The 15,513-nt window shown below is 46.5% G+C and overlaps 1 protein-coding gene across 1 annotated transcript in view; it reads right to left on the bottom strand.

Annotated features, from left to right (window-relative positions):
* The window catches only part of LOC140403667 (glutamate dehydrogenase 1, mitochondrial), a 75,718-nt gene that overhangs the window by 44,355 nt on the left and 15,850 nt on the right, over nt 1-15,513 (bottom strand). Inside the window, exons 3-5 of the mRNA XM_072491827.1 lie at nt 12,199-12,378; nt 10,920-11,057; nt 9,672-9,809 (exon numbers count right to left, since the gene is read on the bottom strand). Coding sequence (XP_072347928.1) covers nt 9,672-9,809; nt 10,920-11,057; nt 12,199-12,378 — 456 coding nt within the window. The remainder of the gene's footprint in view (nt 1-9,671; nt 9,810-10,919; nt 11,058-12,198; nt 12,379-15,513) is intronic.

Raw genomic sequence — 15,513 nt, 5'->3', positions numbered from 1 at the left:
GCAAAGAGACAGGATGCAGAGCTGGGCTGAGAAGTGGCAGATGGAGTTTAACCCTGAAAAGTGTGAGGTTGTCCATTTTGGAAGGACAAATATGAATGCGGAATACAGGATTAACGGTAGAGTTCTTGGCAATGTGGAGGAGCAGAGAGATCTTGGGGTCTATGTTCATAGATCTTTGAAAGTTGCCACTCAAGTGGATAGAGCTGTAAAGAAGGCCTATGGTGTGCTAGCGTTCATTAGCAGAGGGATTGGATTTAAGAGCCGTGAGGTGATGATGCAGCTGTACAAAACCGTGGAAATCCACATTTGGAGTACTGTGTACATAGAACATAGAACAATACAGCGCAGTACAGGCCCTTCGGCCCACGATGTTGCACCGAAACAAAAGCCATCTAACCTACACTATGCCATTATCATCCATATGTTTATCCAATAAACTTTTAAATGCCCTCAATGTTGGCGAGTTCACTACTGTAGCAGGTAGGGCATTCCACGGCCTCACTACTCTTTGCGTAAAGAACCTACCTCTGACCTCTGTCCTATATCTATTACCCCTCAGTTTAAAGTTATGTCCCCTCGTGCCAGCCATATCCATCCGCGGGAGAAGGCTCTCACTGTCCACCCTATCCAACCCCCTGATCATTTTGTATGCCTCTATTAAGTCTCCTCTTAACCTTCTTCTCTCCAACGAAAACAACCTCAAGTCCGTCAGCCTTTCCTCATAAGATTTTCCCTCCATACCAGGCAACATCCTGGTAAATCTCCTCTGCACCCGCTCCAAAGCCTCCACGTCCTTCCTATAATGCGGTGACCAGAACTGTACGCAATACTCCAAATGCGGCCGGACCAGAGTTCTGTACAGCTGCAACATGACCTCCCGACTCCGGAACTCAATCCCTCTACCAATAAAGGCCAACACTCCATAGGCCTTCTTCACAACCCTATCAACCTGGGTGGCAACTTTCAGGGATCTATGTACATGGACACCTAGATCCCTCTGCTCTTCTACACTTTCAAGAACTTTACCATTAGCCAAATATTCCGCATTCCTGTTATTCCTTCCAAAGTGAATCACCTCACACTTCTCTACATTAAACTCCATTTGCCACCTCTCAGCCCAGCTCTGCAGCTTATCTATATCCCTCTGTAACCTGCTACATCCTTCCACACTATCGACAACACCACCGACTTTAGTATCGTCTGCAAATTTACTCACCCACCCTTCTGCGCCTTCCTCTAGGTCATTGATAAAAATGACAAACAGCAATGGCCCCAGAACAGATCCTTGTGGTACTCCACTTGTGACTGTACTCCATTCTGAACATTTCCCATCAACCACCACCCTCTGTCTTCTTTCAGCGAGCCAATTTCTGATCCACATCTCTAAATCACCCTCAATCCCCAGCCTCCGTATTTTTTGCAATAGCCTACCGTGGGGAACCTTATCAAACGCTTTGCTGAAATCCATATACACCACATCAACTGCTCTACCCTCGTCTACCTGTTCAGTCACCTTCTCAAAGAACTCAATAAGGTTTGTGAGGCATGACCTACCCTTCACAAAGCCATGCTGACTATCCCTGATCATATTATTCCTATCTAGATGATTATAAATCTTGTCCCTTATAATCCCCTCCAAGACTTTACCCACTACAGACGTGAGGCTCACCGGTCTATAGTTGCCGGGGTTGTCTCTGCTCCCCTTTTTGAACAAAGGGACCACATTTGCTGTCCTCCAGTCCTCTGGCACTATTCCTGTAGCCAATGATGACATAAAAATCAAAGCCAAAGGTCCAGCAATCTCTTCCCTGGCCTCCCATAGAATCCTAGGATAAATCCCATCAGGTCCCGGGGACTTATCTATTTTCAGCCTGTCCAGAATTGCCAACACCTCTTCCCTACGTACCTCAATGCCATCTATTCTATTAGCCTGGGGCTCAGCATTCTCCTCCACAACATTATCTTTTTCCTGAGTGAATACTGACGAAAAATATTCATTTAGTATCTCGCCTATCTCTTCAGACTCCACACACAATTTCCCATCCCTGTCCTTGACTGGTCCTACTCTTTCCCTAGTCATTCGCTTATTCCTGACATACCTATAGAAAGCTTTTGGGTTTTCCTTGATCCTTCCTGCCAAATACTTCTCATGTCCCCTCCTTGCTCGTCTTAGCTCTCTCTTTAGATCCTTCCTCGCTACCTTGTAACTATCCATCGCCCCAACCGAAACTTCACACTTCATCTTCACATAGGCCTTCTCCTTCCTCTTAACAAGAGATTCCACTTCCTTGGTAAACCACGGTTCCCTCGCTCGACGCCTTCCTCCCTGTCTGACCGGTACATACTTATCAAGAACACGCAGTAGCTGATCCTTGAACAAGCCCCACTTATCCAGTGTGCCCAACACTTGCAGCCTACTTCTCCACCTTATCCCCCCCAAGTCACGTCTAATGGCATCATAATTGCCCTTCCCCCAGCTATAACTCTTGCCCTGCGGTGTATACTTATCCCTTTCCATCATTAACGTAAACGTCACCGAATTGTGGTCACTGTCCCCAAAGTGCTCTCCTACCTCCAAATCCAACACCTGGCCTGGTTCATTACCCAAAACCAAATCCAACGTGGCCTCGCCTCTTGTTGGCCTGTCAACATATTGTTTCAGGAAACCCTCCTGCACACACTGTACAAAAAACGACCCATCTATTGTACTCGAACTATATCTTTTCCAGTCAATATTTGGAAAGTTAAAGTCTCCCATAATAACTACCCTGTTACTTTCGCTCATATCCAGAATCATCTTCGCCATCCTTTCCTCTACATCCCTAGAACTATTAGGAGGCCTATAAAAAACTCCCAACAGGGTGACCTCTCCTTTCCTGTTTCTAACTTCAGCCAATACTACCTCGGAAGAAGAGTCCCCATCTAGCATCCTCTCCGCCACCGTAATACTGCTCTTGACTAGCAACGCCACACCTCCCCCTCTTTTGCCTCCTTCTCTGAGCTTACTAAAACACCTAAACCCCGGAACCTGCAACATCCATTCCTGTCCCTGCTCTATCCATGTCTCCGAAATGGCCACAACATCGAAGTCCCAGGTACCAACCCACGCTGCCAGTTCCCCAACCTTGTTTCGTATACTCCTGGCATTGAAGTAGACACACTTCAAACCACCTACCTGAACGCTGGCCCCCTCCTGCGACGTCAAATCTGTGCTCCTGACCTCTATACTCTCATTCTCCCTTACCCTAAAACTACAATCCAGGTTCCCATGCCCCTGCTGCATTAGTTTAAACCCCCCCAAAGAGCACTAACAAATCTCCCCCCCAGGATATTTGTGCCCCTCAGGTTCAGATGTAGACCATCCTGTCTGTAGAGGTCCCACCTTCCCCAGAAAGAGCCCCAGTTATCCAAAAATCTGAAACCCTCCCGCCTGCACCATCCCTGTAGCCACGTGTTTAAATGCTCTCTCTCCCTATTCCTCATCTCACTATCACGTGGCACGGGCAACAACCCAGAGATAACAACTCTGTTTGTTCTAGTTCTGAGCTTCCATCCTAGCTCCCTGAAAGCCTGCCTGACATCCTTGTCCCCTTTCCTACCTATGTCGTTGGTGCCAATGTGGACCACGACTTGGGGCTGCTCCCCCTCCCCCCTAAGGACCCGGAAAACACGATCCGAGACATCACGTACCCTTGCACCTGGGAGGCAACATACCAAACGTGAGTCTCTCACGCTCCCACAAAATCTCCTATCTGTGCCCCTGACTATAGAGTCCCCAATTACTAATGCTCTGCTCCTCTCCCCCCTTCCCTTCTGAGCAACAGGGACAGACTCCGTGCCAGAGGCCCGTACCCCATGGCTTACCCCTGGTAAGTCGTCCCCCCCACAAGTATCCAAAGCGGTATACTTGTTTCTCAGGGGAACGACCGCAGGGGATCCCTGCACTGACTGTTTTTTCCCAGTCCCTCTTACAGTTACCCACCTATCTCCAATCTTTGGTGTAACTAATTCCCTGAAGCTGCTATCTATGACCCCTTCTGCCTCCCGAATGATCCGAAGTTCTTCCAACTCCAGCTCCAGTTCCCTAACTCGGTCTTGGAGGAGCTGGAGATGGCAGCACTTCCTGCAGGTAAAATCAGCAGGGACACTAACTGCATCCCTCACCTCAAACATCCTGCAGGAGGAACATTACACTCCCTTCCCTGCCATTCCTCCAACTTTCTACCAAGATCTGGCTAACAACTAAATTAAATTTTTATAAAAAAATAATAATAATATAATAAAAATATGGTACTTACCTCAGACCAATGGGTTTTATTATTAGGTTAGAGGAGGAGGGTGGGTGGGAGACACTACACGTGTAGTGTCTCGGGTTTCCTCTCCACCAGAATTTATTGGTGAGGGTCTTCCCATACGTCCGCGGGTCGACTTCCTGATCCCGCCTAAAAAACTAATTTAAAAAAAAAAAAGAAAAATTCTCAGCTCCTGCTGAAATTGACTAACCAGCCAGCTCCACTCCCGCCGAAATCGACTGGCCTGCCCCTGCAAAGAGAAGTGCTTTTAAAGGTTGACTTACCTCCCAGCAACCTCCTTCCGCAATGCTCCCGCTGAAACTGACTCACCAGCTGCTCTCACGCCGCCGAAATCGACTGGCCTGCCCCTGCAAAGAGAAGTGCTTTTAAAGGTTGACTTACCTCCCAGCAACCTCCTTCCGCAATGCTCCCGCTGAAATTGACTAACCAGCTGCTCTCACGCCGCCAAAATCGACTGGCCTGCCCCTGCAAAGAGAAGTGCTTTTAAAGGTTGACTTACCTCCCAGCAACCTCCTTCCGCAATGCTCCCGCTGAAATTGACTAACCAGCTGCTCTCACGCCGCCGAAATCGACTGGCCTGCCCCTGCAAAGAGAAGTGCTTTTAAAGGTTGACTTACCTCCCAGCAACCTCCTTCCGCAATGCTCCCGCTGAAACTGACTCACCAGCTGCTCTCACGCCGCCGAAATCGACTGGCCTGCCCCTGCAAAGAGAAGTGCTTTTAAAGGTTGACTTACCTCCCAGCAACCTCCTTCCGCAATGCTCCCGCTGAAATTGACTAACCAGCTGCTCTCACGCCGCCGAAATCGACTCTGGTCACCTCATTTTAGGAAGGATGTGGAAGCTTTGGAAAAGGTGCAAAGGAGATTTACCAGGATGTTGCCTGGAATGGAGAGTAGGTCTTACGAGGAAAGGTTGAGGGTGCTTGGCCTTTTCTCATTAGAACGGAGAAGGATGAGGGGCGACTTGATAGAGGTTTATAAGATGATCGGGGGAATAGATAGAGTAGACAGTCAGAGACTTTTTCCCCGGGTGGAACAAACCATTACAAGGGGACATAAATTTAAGGTGAATGGTGGAAGATATAGGGGGCTGTCAGAGGTAGGTTCTTTACCCAGAGAGTAGTGGGGGCATGGAATGCCTGTGGAAGTAGTTGAGTCGGAAACATTAGTGACCTTCAAGCGGCTATTGGATAGGTACATGGATTACGGTAGAATGATGGGGTGGAGATTAATTTGTTCTTAATCTAGGACAAAAGTTCGGCACAACATCGTGGGCCGAAGGGCCTGTTCTGTGCTGTATTTTACTATGTTCTATGTTACTCGTCAAAGGATTCCTAGCCTTTGACCTACCTTGGTTACCACAGTATTAATGCGACTAGTCCAGTTCAGTTTCTGATCAATGATAACCCCCCAGGATATTGATTATAGGAGATTCAATGATGGTAATACCATTGAATGTCAAGGGGCGATGGTTAGATCCTCTCTTGTAGGAGATGGTCATTGCCTGGCACTTCTGTGGTGCGAATGTAACTTGCCACTTGGATATTGTCCAGGTCTTGCTGCATTCGGACATGGACCGTTCCATTATCTGAGGAGTCATGAATGGCGCTGAACATGGTTTGTGGATGACTGCACATTCTCACTTCAAATCACTGACGAAGCAGCTGAAGGTGGTTGGGCCTAGGCACTATCCTGATGCCTGCTGTTGTTCGCACTGGCAATCGAGCTACTAGCGATTGCTCTCAGAATGGAGGGGGCTGGAGAGGTATCCAGAGGGGGGCAGAGAGCATAAAGTTTCACTCTATATGGATATCTCCATATCTCAAACCCCATAGGCCAGCATGGAAGGGATCATGAAGCGCCTAAAGGAGCTTGAAGCCTTCTTGGGCTACAACCCAACCTGAGCAAGAGTGAAATCTTCCCGGTGAACCTGCAAGGGAGAGGGACAGAGCTAGAGGGACTACCATTCAAACAAGCCCAAACCAAATTCCGCTACCTGGTGATCCAAATAGCCCACGACTGGACACAGGTCCACAAGTGGAACCTGACTGGTCTAGTGGAGGAAGTAGAAAAAGGAGGTGCAAAGGTGGGTTACATTCCCACTCTCGCTAGAGGGGACAGTACAGATGATCAAAATGAACTTACTGCCCAGGTTCCTGTGCAGATCCCTCCCAATCTACATCCCCTAGCCCTTCAACATGGTGGATAAACTAATCATGGATTTTGTGTGTGCGCGTGCGTATATGGGGGTGGGGGCAAAGAACAAGATCCAAAAAAAGGTCCTACAAAGGAGAAGCAGCAGCAGCCTGGCCCTCCCAGATCTACAGTTCTATCACTGGGCGGTCACAGCAGAAAGGGGATGGGTGAAGGAACTGAGAGTGGAATCGATGAAGATGGAGTGGAGTTGCTGCATAGGGACATCCCTCCAAGCCCTAGTCACAACCTGTTATAACTCCAATGCAGGCCCCGGGATCAATCACACGATTTCCCATGACCTCCCTGGAATAGGAACTTCCCCTTTAAGGCAGGCAGGACTTCCCTTTTAAGGGGGTGGGGTTTCCCCTTTACAAGGATATCCCCAGTGGTATAAAAACTTTGGCCTAGCTGCAGGTCGAGGAAAGAGACCCTTAGGAGGGGAGGGGAGGTGTATTGTAACTGTATTAGAATAAATCTTGTTCTTTAATTTCTATCATTGTCTAAGCATCTGCTTCTCGCGGATTCAACACAACCCTACGTCCAATCCCTCCAACAAGTACTCAAGAAGCCCTGTGCTGGTAGCTAAGCTCCAAACGTGTTATCAGATGAGACAACACTTCGGCCTAACTGAAACGTCCACCGTGACTCCTATATGTAACAACCACAGGTTCACGCCCGCAACAGTGGATGCCATCTTCAAAAGGTGGAGACAGGACGAGGGAACACTGACGACTAGAAACATGAACACAGACAAAAGAATAGTGGGAGGGGCTCATACAGGTTCTAACTACCAAAAGGAAACAGTGAGACATATACAGATCAAAAACTTCTTCCGTGGGAAACGACAACGTATTCCCAGATATTCGCTAGTTGAGAAACTGTTAGACGTGGGTGACCTAGGGAAGGGCAACTGTGGGGACCTGTACAGGTGACTGTTGGAGGGGTACATTCCCCCCTGGACGAGACAAGGCAAAAATGGGAGGAAGAACTAGCCATAGAAGTGGGGGTGGGGAAGACTCTGGATCAAAGCACTACACAAGGCGAACACCACATGCGCAGGGCTGTGCCTAATGCAGGTCAAAGTGGTGCAGAGAGTGCACCTAACCAGAGCTCAAATGAGCAGGTTTTTCCCGGAGGTGGAGGACAAGTGCGAACGGTGCCAGGGAGGCCCGGCCAACCACACCCACATGTTCTGGGCCTGCCCCAGACTTGCCGGGTTCTGCACCACCTACTTTGAGGCAATGTTCAAAGCTGACGGGGGTGGGGTGGCGCCATGCCCTCGGGGTCTCAGACCAGCCAGAACTCTTTGTCGGGAGGTGGGCCAACGCCCTACTCTTTGCCTCCCTAATCACCCGCTGAAGAATCCTGCTCAGCTGGCGATCGGCAGCAACACCCAAAGCTGCAGATTGGCTGTCCGACCTGTCAGAATTCCTTCAACTGGGGAAGATAGGCTCAGACAAGGGGGGGGGGGGGGCGGCGCAAAAGTTCACACAATAAAAAGAAATCGCGAGATAGAAGGGAGAGCCACAGAGAGGTCAAAGGGCAAGCGGAAAACCAGAGTGAATAAAAAAAACCACCGCAGTCAATACCTGCCAACTGAGGCAGGTCGGCCAAATGGCGACCACGGCCGCAGAGGGTGGGGAGACAAGTACATAAAATATATATATTTGGTGATGTTTTTGCTTCCGTTTTCTTGTTTGCTCTTTGGTTTATCTCTTTTGTAACCTATATGAACTGAAATGTGTGACATAAACCAATAAAAACATTTAAAAAAAAATATTTGTGGTTTTCCAATCGTCTGGAGCCTTTACCAAACTAGGTATTTTGGAGATTACAACTCTTTCCCCCTAGCCACCTCTTTTAAGACCATCAGGTGCCAGGGACTTCACGTTTGCCTAGTAATTTTTCTCTAGTGATAATGATCATCTTTTTTAAGTTCCTCCCTCCTTGTTACTCTGATTTTCTATTATTGGAATCCTTTTATTATCTTCTACCATGGAGGCAGACCACAAAATATGTGTTCAAAGTCTCTGCCCCCTCTTCAGCTTCACTCCTTATTAGTTCTTTCAGGTTAATCCGCTTCATAATTAGCTTTTATAAACATGGTTAGTCCAGTTTCTCATTCTTGCACACAGCAGCAGCTAACTGGTCTGACATAATCTTTGAACTTCCAGATTTTTTTAAAAATTTAGAGTACCCAATTCATTTTTTTTCCAATTAAGGGGCAATTTAGCGTGGCCAATCCACCTACCCTGCACATCTTTTGGGTTGTGGGGGCGAAACCCACGCAAACACGGGGAGAATGTGCAAACTCCACACGGACAGTGACCCAGAGCCGGAATCGAACCTGGGACCTCGGCGCAGTGAGGCTGCAGTGCTAACCGCTGTGCCATCGTGCTGCCCTAACTTCCAGATCTTTTGATCAGTCCAAGCCAATTACACAACTCCAAACAGGGATTCTTGGAAATAAAAGTTAGTTTAAAATCTGCCAGTGAGGTGAACAAACCTCAGAATATTCTTAGCTGAACTGTATGACTTGGGTGCTCCCTCCCTTAGTGCTAAGAGACAATGGAACAAACATTCCTGACATTTGTATCAAGTTAAGGACATGATTTTGAATGCAGCTGTTTTTTTAAAATCTCATTAAACAGTGTGGCTACATTAATAAACTAAACATAAACTTGCTTTGTCATAGAGCAGTTAGCACTGCTGCCTCACAGCGCCAGAGACCTGGGTTCGATTCCAGCCTCAGGCGACTGTTTGTGTGGAGTTTGCACATTCTCCCCATGTCTGCGTGGGTTTCCTCCGGGTGCTCCGGTTTCATCCCAGAAGTCCAAAGACAGGTGCAAGTTAGGTGGATTGGATATACTGAATTGTCCCTCGGTGAGGTTGCAGCGATAGGAAGGGGGATTGGGCCTGGGTTAGGGTGCTCGTTCAGAGGGTAGCTTCAGACTCGATGGGCCGAATGGCCTCCTTCTGCACTGCAGGGATTTAACAAATTTTCGTCACCAGAGGGAGCAGACGAACAATGGTTCTGTTAGCTCAGTGCGGTTACAGTGGACGAATTGCAAAAAGTGTTAAACAAGGTGATTTAATTAGTGGGCAAAGGACACATTATCTCCTTCCCGACATGAAGATAGGGCACACAAAATTCCGGCTCACTTTTGCTTTGACTTTCCACGCGTTGCTTGCTGTCAGCTGCTTCTCACCGGCGGCAGGGATGAGAATGTCGCACTCTGCCTCTAGGATGTTGCCATCATATGGCCGTGCTTTAGGGAATCCAACAATTGTTCCATTTGCCTGTGTGCACAAACCAACAGGATAATTAAACATCAAAATTCTTAAACGTCACGGCGTGCTTAAGGAGCTTGGTATGCAAAATGGTTACTTTTTAATAATTATAAACCTATTTAAATAAAGAGTCATTGGAACCTCAGATTGAAAAAAAATCGCTTCAGTGGAATAAAGGACTGAAAAAATCCATTCAGTTCTGAATCAGTTGTCTGTTGTCGTCATGTAGGTTAGATTGCATAGCCAGGGGAGAGGTTTCGCTTCTTTTTATCTAACACGCTGCACCCGTAAAACAGCAATGGTTTTCCGTAAAATTACAGTTTAATTGTTATTCAAAGAAGCCTCAAAAGCAAAACACCTTCTGTACCAGCTCCCCAATAGGGAGCGGTCTTGGGCAGAAAATAGCCCGTTAATTTATAAATGGGCTGTTGACAATCCACAATTGAATTTTTATTTCTTTTATTCTTTCATGGCCAGCATTTGTTGCCATTCCCTAATTGCCCTGGAACTGAGCGGCCATTCCAGGTGGCACTTGGGGTCAACCCATTGCTGCTGGTCTGGAGTCACGTATAGGCCTGACTGATTTACTTCCCTAAAGGACGTCAGTGAGGCAGATGAGTATTTACGACAATCGACGATACTTCTCAGGTCACCATTACTGAGACGAGCTTTCCAATTTCAGATTTATTAATTGAATTCAAATTCCACCAGCTTCCATGGCGGGGTATGAACCCATGTTTTAGCATGGGCCTCTGGGTCACTAGTCCAGTGACAACACTGTCGTCCCATGAAAAATAACAGTTGAAATTACTACTCCAGGGGCAGCACGGTGGCCCAGTTGGTTAGCACTGCTGCCTCACGGCGCCAAAGTCCCAGGTTCGATCCCGGGTCTGGGTCACTGTCCGTGTGGAGTTTGCACATTCTCCCCGTATTTGCGTGGGTTTCGCCCCCACAACCCAAAGATGTGCAGGCTAGGTGGATTGGCCATGCTAAATTTCCCCTTAATTGGAAGAAATTAATTGGGTACTCTAAATTTAAAAAAAATAAATTACTACTCCTTCTTGACCCATGATGGAGCAAAATTTCAGCCTGAACACTTGAGGTTTAACATTCACGCACCAGTTTGTAATCCTCTAGCTCCTTCGGGTCAATTCCACCGTCATTCCAAATCGAGCCATCTAATTCACCAACACCGATACACTTGGCTCCATAGCGATGCAGGTACCTCATGGAGTGCATGCCTACGTTACCAAATCCCTGTGGGATATCAAAGAAAAACACGAGAGTTGGTTCATTTACATCAGTGCTGACACTTCCTGCAACGGTCTACTTAAGAGCTTTCAACGATGCGCACAAGAAACATTTTTTCCTTTCAAGTTCTTCCCTTTATCACTATCACTATCCATAAGAGCTACGACTTTTGATGGGGAATGTTCCCTGGGGCACCAATATCGCCTCTGGTACCTCACTTTTGTAAGTATTTTTCTTGCGGAACACATCACTGATCAGCTCACCACCCCTGCTCTCACCAGATAGCCACCCACATGCACTTTTCAGCATGAAGTCACCCATGAGCAGAGCAGGGAACCTGATGGAATTTGTCATTTCTCAAGCTCAAGGCAGTGAGGTCAACTGAAATAGCCCAAGGGCTGCCCTGGCTAATTTAGGAAAGACTGGAATTTGAACCAATGAGATTGTAATCTATATGCAGCAATGCTTTTATCCAGGACAACACCAGATTCCAAATGAATACACGGGCCCAATGTTACCCAAGGTGAAAACCATGGTGCCGCAAAATAGGCATCATAGGAATTTGTAAAAAGAACTTTCACCAGAGAAAACAACAAGTCAGATTTCAGGCATTCAGACCACTAAAGCGTTCCAATTGCCATTTGCATCCTGCAGAGGCATACGGTTTTATTCAGCTGCAGGCATCTAGAATTCAGTGCATCGGTAATCCGTCGCCAGATTCAGAAGATTACCTTTCCACATCAGTTGGCTTTTTGTCAAAGTCTTGATTAAATTTACTGATTGTTGAGGATGAGGAGAACCATACAGCAGTGCATTTTGTATTCCAGTAAGCCAGTGTACAATAGAAAAGGCTGTGCCTTCTATTTGGGTCTCATCATTCACCTAGGTATTAGGTAGGTGAAAGCTTAACTGGATCAGAAAGGGTTGCAGGTTTGGGAATGATTGGCGACAGCATCCAGGTAGAATACAGAATGTAAATGGACTCAAAACGTAGTTGAGTAAAATCAGTTACACTGATGTCAGCTTTCAGCTTTTTCTTTCTCTATAGGGAGTAATGGATCAACCCATAGCTCAGGACACTAACACTGAAAGAAGCAGGACAGAAGATAAAGTAAAGTCAGCTCATTGTTCCATATTCTTTACAAACCTGAATAATGAAGGTTTTATCGCCAAAGCCAGGGGTCATGCCCAAAACACTCATGTAGGATGCTTCATTGATAAAGTTCTCTATCCCATGGAAAACGCCACGTCCTGTAGCAGAAATACGGCCGTGAATGCCACCCTGGCTGATGGGCTTGCCAGTCACACAGGCATGAGCATTTATATCCTACAACAGAGATATTTTTATATATATATGTATAAATTATGTACAGAATAAAATCATTTGGTGTACAATTAAGCTGGTAAACAGGGGGCCGGACCTCCTATACGCTGGCCACTGCTAGGATAGAAACACTGCCAGTGTCAGACTGCAATCTGTATCTCCACATCTCCAGTTACAGGAAAATTAGAGTGGCTCACTTCTCATAGTAGAGAACTAAAGCAGAGAACTCAGCTGAAAGCTTGGACAATTAAAAATAGTTGTAACGTACAGGGCAGGAATATGCCCAGTTTGATTCTTGCTCTGTGCAATTTGCATGCGAGTGAAATAAAAACAGAAAACGCTGGATAAACGCAGTGGGTCTGGCAGCATCTTTGCAGAGGGAAACACCGAGTTCACGTTTCGAGTCCGCAGGACTCTTCTCAGACCCTGCCTCCTGATGTCAATGCAGTTGGGGCTCGTCTGTGGTGCCCCATAGTCAAATGACCAATTTTAAAGAAAAATTAGAAAAGTTGGTTTCATAATATGTGCACCTCTCAGCCAGCCAATTACACAGGTTTTCAAAATACAAAAACAATCAATTAAACAGTATTTAATGCAAGGAGATATTTAACTAATCTATAAAAATAAAAATCACCCAAATCATGTTGGAAGTGTATTTGTCCCTAATCCACACCAATCTGCTCCTGCCAATCAACTATGATTACAAGTCTGCCACAAACCAGATGTTCCACTAACTTTCCCCTTGACCACTTCTGCATACAATCTGCAAGTGCTGTACACTTCGGTCAGCAAAGGACAGGAGGGAATAATTTTCAAACATACAAAATACATGAAAACCCCTCCAAAGCTGATTGTCCGCATCCTTGCTGGTCCTAAAAGTCTCACCCCCTCCACCCCAAATTCCAGACCCCCTCCCAGTGCAATAATATAATTGTTAACTCCCTCGTGCTGACAGACTCGCAAAGCTGCCTCGGTGACAGCAGCTGAAGCCTGTGAGCAGGTTACCGGCTACAGATATAAACAGAGAGTAGGTAACAGGTGAACATAGTTTCAGCTGTAAAGTGCTATGTTTAAATCTGTCACTTTATCCACTATAATTGCCTGTGAGCTGGGTTAAACTCAAAAAATCCATAGAAAGGCTATTCCCACAATATTTCTGTGTACATCATATTAACCAAATTTCTGAAAATGTGATAATGCCGCAGTCACAAACAGTTGCTTGGTGATTAACAACAGCCATTTAGAAGTGATATTCATAACCGGACGCAGAAACATGCATGATCCACTTCGCTTTCAGCCGAGCAGCTAGCAAGCTTGTGGCTTCATGGCTGTGGGCAGTGACAGGGTTTGGATTCAGCCAGCTCTCTAGTTCTTACATTTTAGCACTCAAGCCAAAAGGATGTCATTTGTAAGGAAAGTGGAATGATCTCTACACAATAGAGTTGTTGGGTTACTGCTTCCTCAAGAGCTAATAACTATTCCCTACTTGGCCAACGCCCACAGTTTATGGGGCTGAAATTGCAGGAGGAACTGTAGTGGAGGCCTCTATTGCACCACTCAACAGGACAGTGTCCGAGAGTGTCCCTCAACAATCAACTTTGCAGAAGTGACACTATTTCACTTGCATATGCAATTGGAATTCGAACACGCACTGGTCTGCCATCTCTTGGCAATCTGATCCAGTTACAGATTCAGCTCCCATCACTTACACCATGAGACACAACCTGGGCTAGTAGGTGGGCTGCATGAATGACCTTCTTTCATCTCAGTGTGCCGCAAGATTGAAATCGGGCTTGTTCACCACCCATGACCCCATGAATAAGATTAAATATATTTAATATACGCCAAATATTTCATGATGAGTTGCAAAAAATGCTTAATCATTTATATATTAATAGAATGTCATGAACTTCAAATGGGAAAAACAAAATAAATATTTACACTTTGGACGCAGATGGGGTGCATGGCTCTCACAGTCAATGTTGTGATCAATCAGCAAGCTCCTCACTTCACTCGCTCTCGCTTTACGTGCGAATCACATCAGCCATACCGGTAGTAATTGTTGAAGTGTAATTTAATGGAGCTTGCCTCATTGTGTAAACTCTGCAGCAACTTGTGGATGAGGAAGAAAGATCGTAATTGGGGATTGCCTCAAGTTTAACAGTACTTGCCCCATTCTTTAATGGGATGTGAGCATTGCTGGCAAGTCCAGTGCTTGTTGCACAATCCATTGTCCTTGAGAAGGTGGTGTTGAACAGCTACAGTACATGTAGTGCAGGTATACCTACAGTGTTGTTAGGATAACAGCCCCAAGAATGAGATCCAGCGATAGCAAAGGAATGGTAATGTAGTTCCAAGGCAGGATGGTGTGTGACTTGGTGGGGAACTTTCAGGTACTGGCGCTCCCACATGTCTGCTGCTATTGTCCTTCTAGGTGATGGAGATTGCAGATTTAGAACGTACAGTTGAAGAAGCCTTTGTAAGTGCTGTAGTGAATCTTGCACATGGTTCAACAATGCTGCTGCTGTGCATCAGTGGTGAAGGGAGTGACCGTTTAAGGTGGCAGATAGGGCACCACAAGCAAGCATGGTGCTTTGTCCTGGATGGTGGCAAGCTTCTCGAGTGTTGTTGGAGCTGCACTCATCCAGGCAAGTGGAGTATTCGACTGTACTCCTGACTTTGCAGATGGTGGACAGGCTTTGGGGAATCAGGTAGTGAATTACTCACTGCAGGATTCCTAGCCTCTGACCAGCTCTTGTAGCCACAGTATTTGTATAGCTAGTCCAGTTCTGTCTCTGGTCAATGGTAAGCCCCAGGGTGTTGGTAGTGGGGGATTCAACAATGATACTGCCACATTTTGGCTGATCATGCATTCGCTTTGCAAAGACACCAGCTCATCCTCAATTTTCACAAAATTGCTGTACTTGCACATTAAATTGTAATTAAACTCACCTCAGAATGTTATGGTTGGTATCCAAAAGCATAGCAACCATTTTAAACGAGGGGGATTTATGTTCCGACAATGTCACTCAACTGCTCTGTCCCAGAAACGGAACAAATGGGGCAGCACAGTGATTAGCATTGCTGCCTACGGCACTGAGGACCCGGGTTCGAATCTCGGCCCTGGATCACTGTCCG

Source organism: Scyliorhinus torazame, chromosome 28 (genome assembly GCF_047496885.1).
Source record: "Scyliorhinus torazame isolate Kashiwa2021f chromosome 28, sScyTor2.1, whole genome shotgun sequence".
In the NCBI taxonomy this organism is placed as follows: domain Eukaryota; kingdom Metazoa; phylum Chordata; class Chondrichthyes; order Carcharhiniformes; family Scyliorhinidae; genus Scyliorhinus; species Scyliorhinus torazame.
This window is presented reverse-complemented; position numbering and strand designations above follow the sequence as displayed.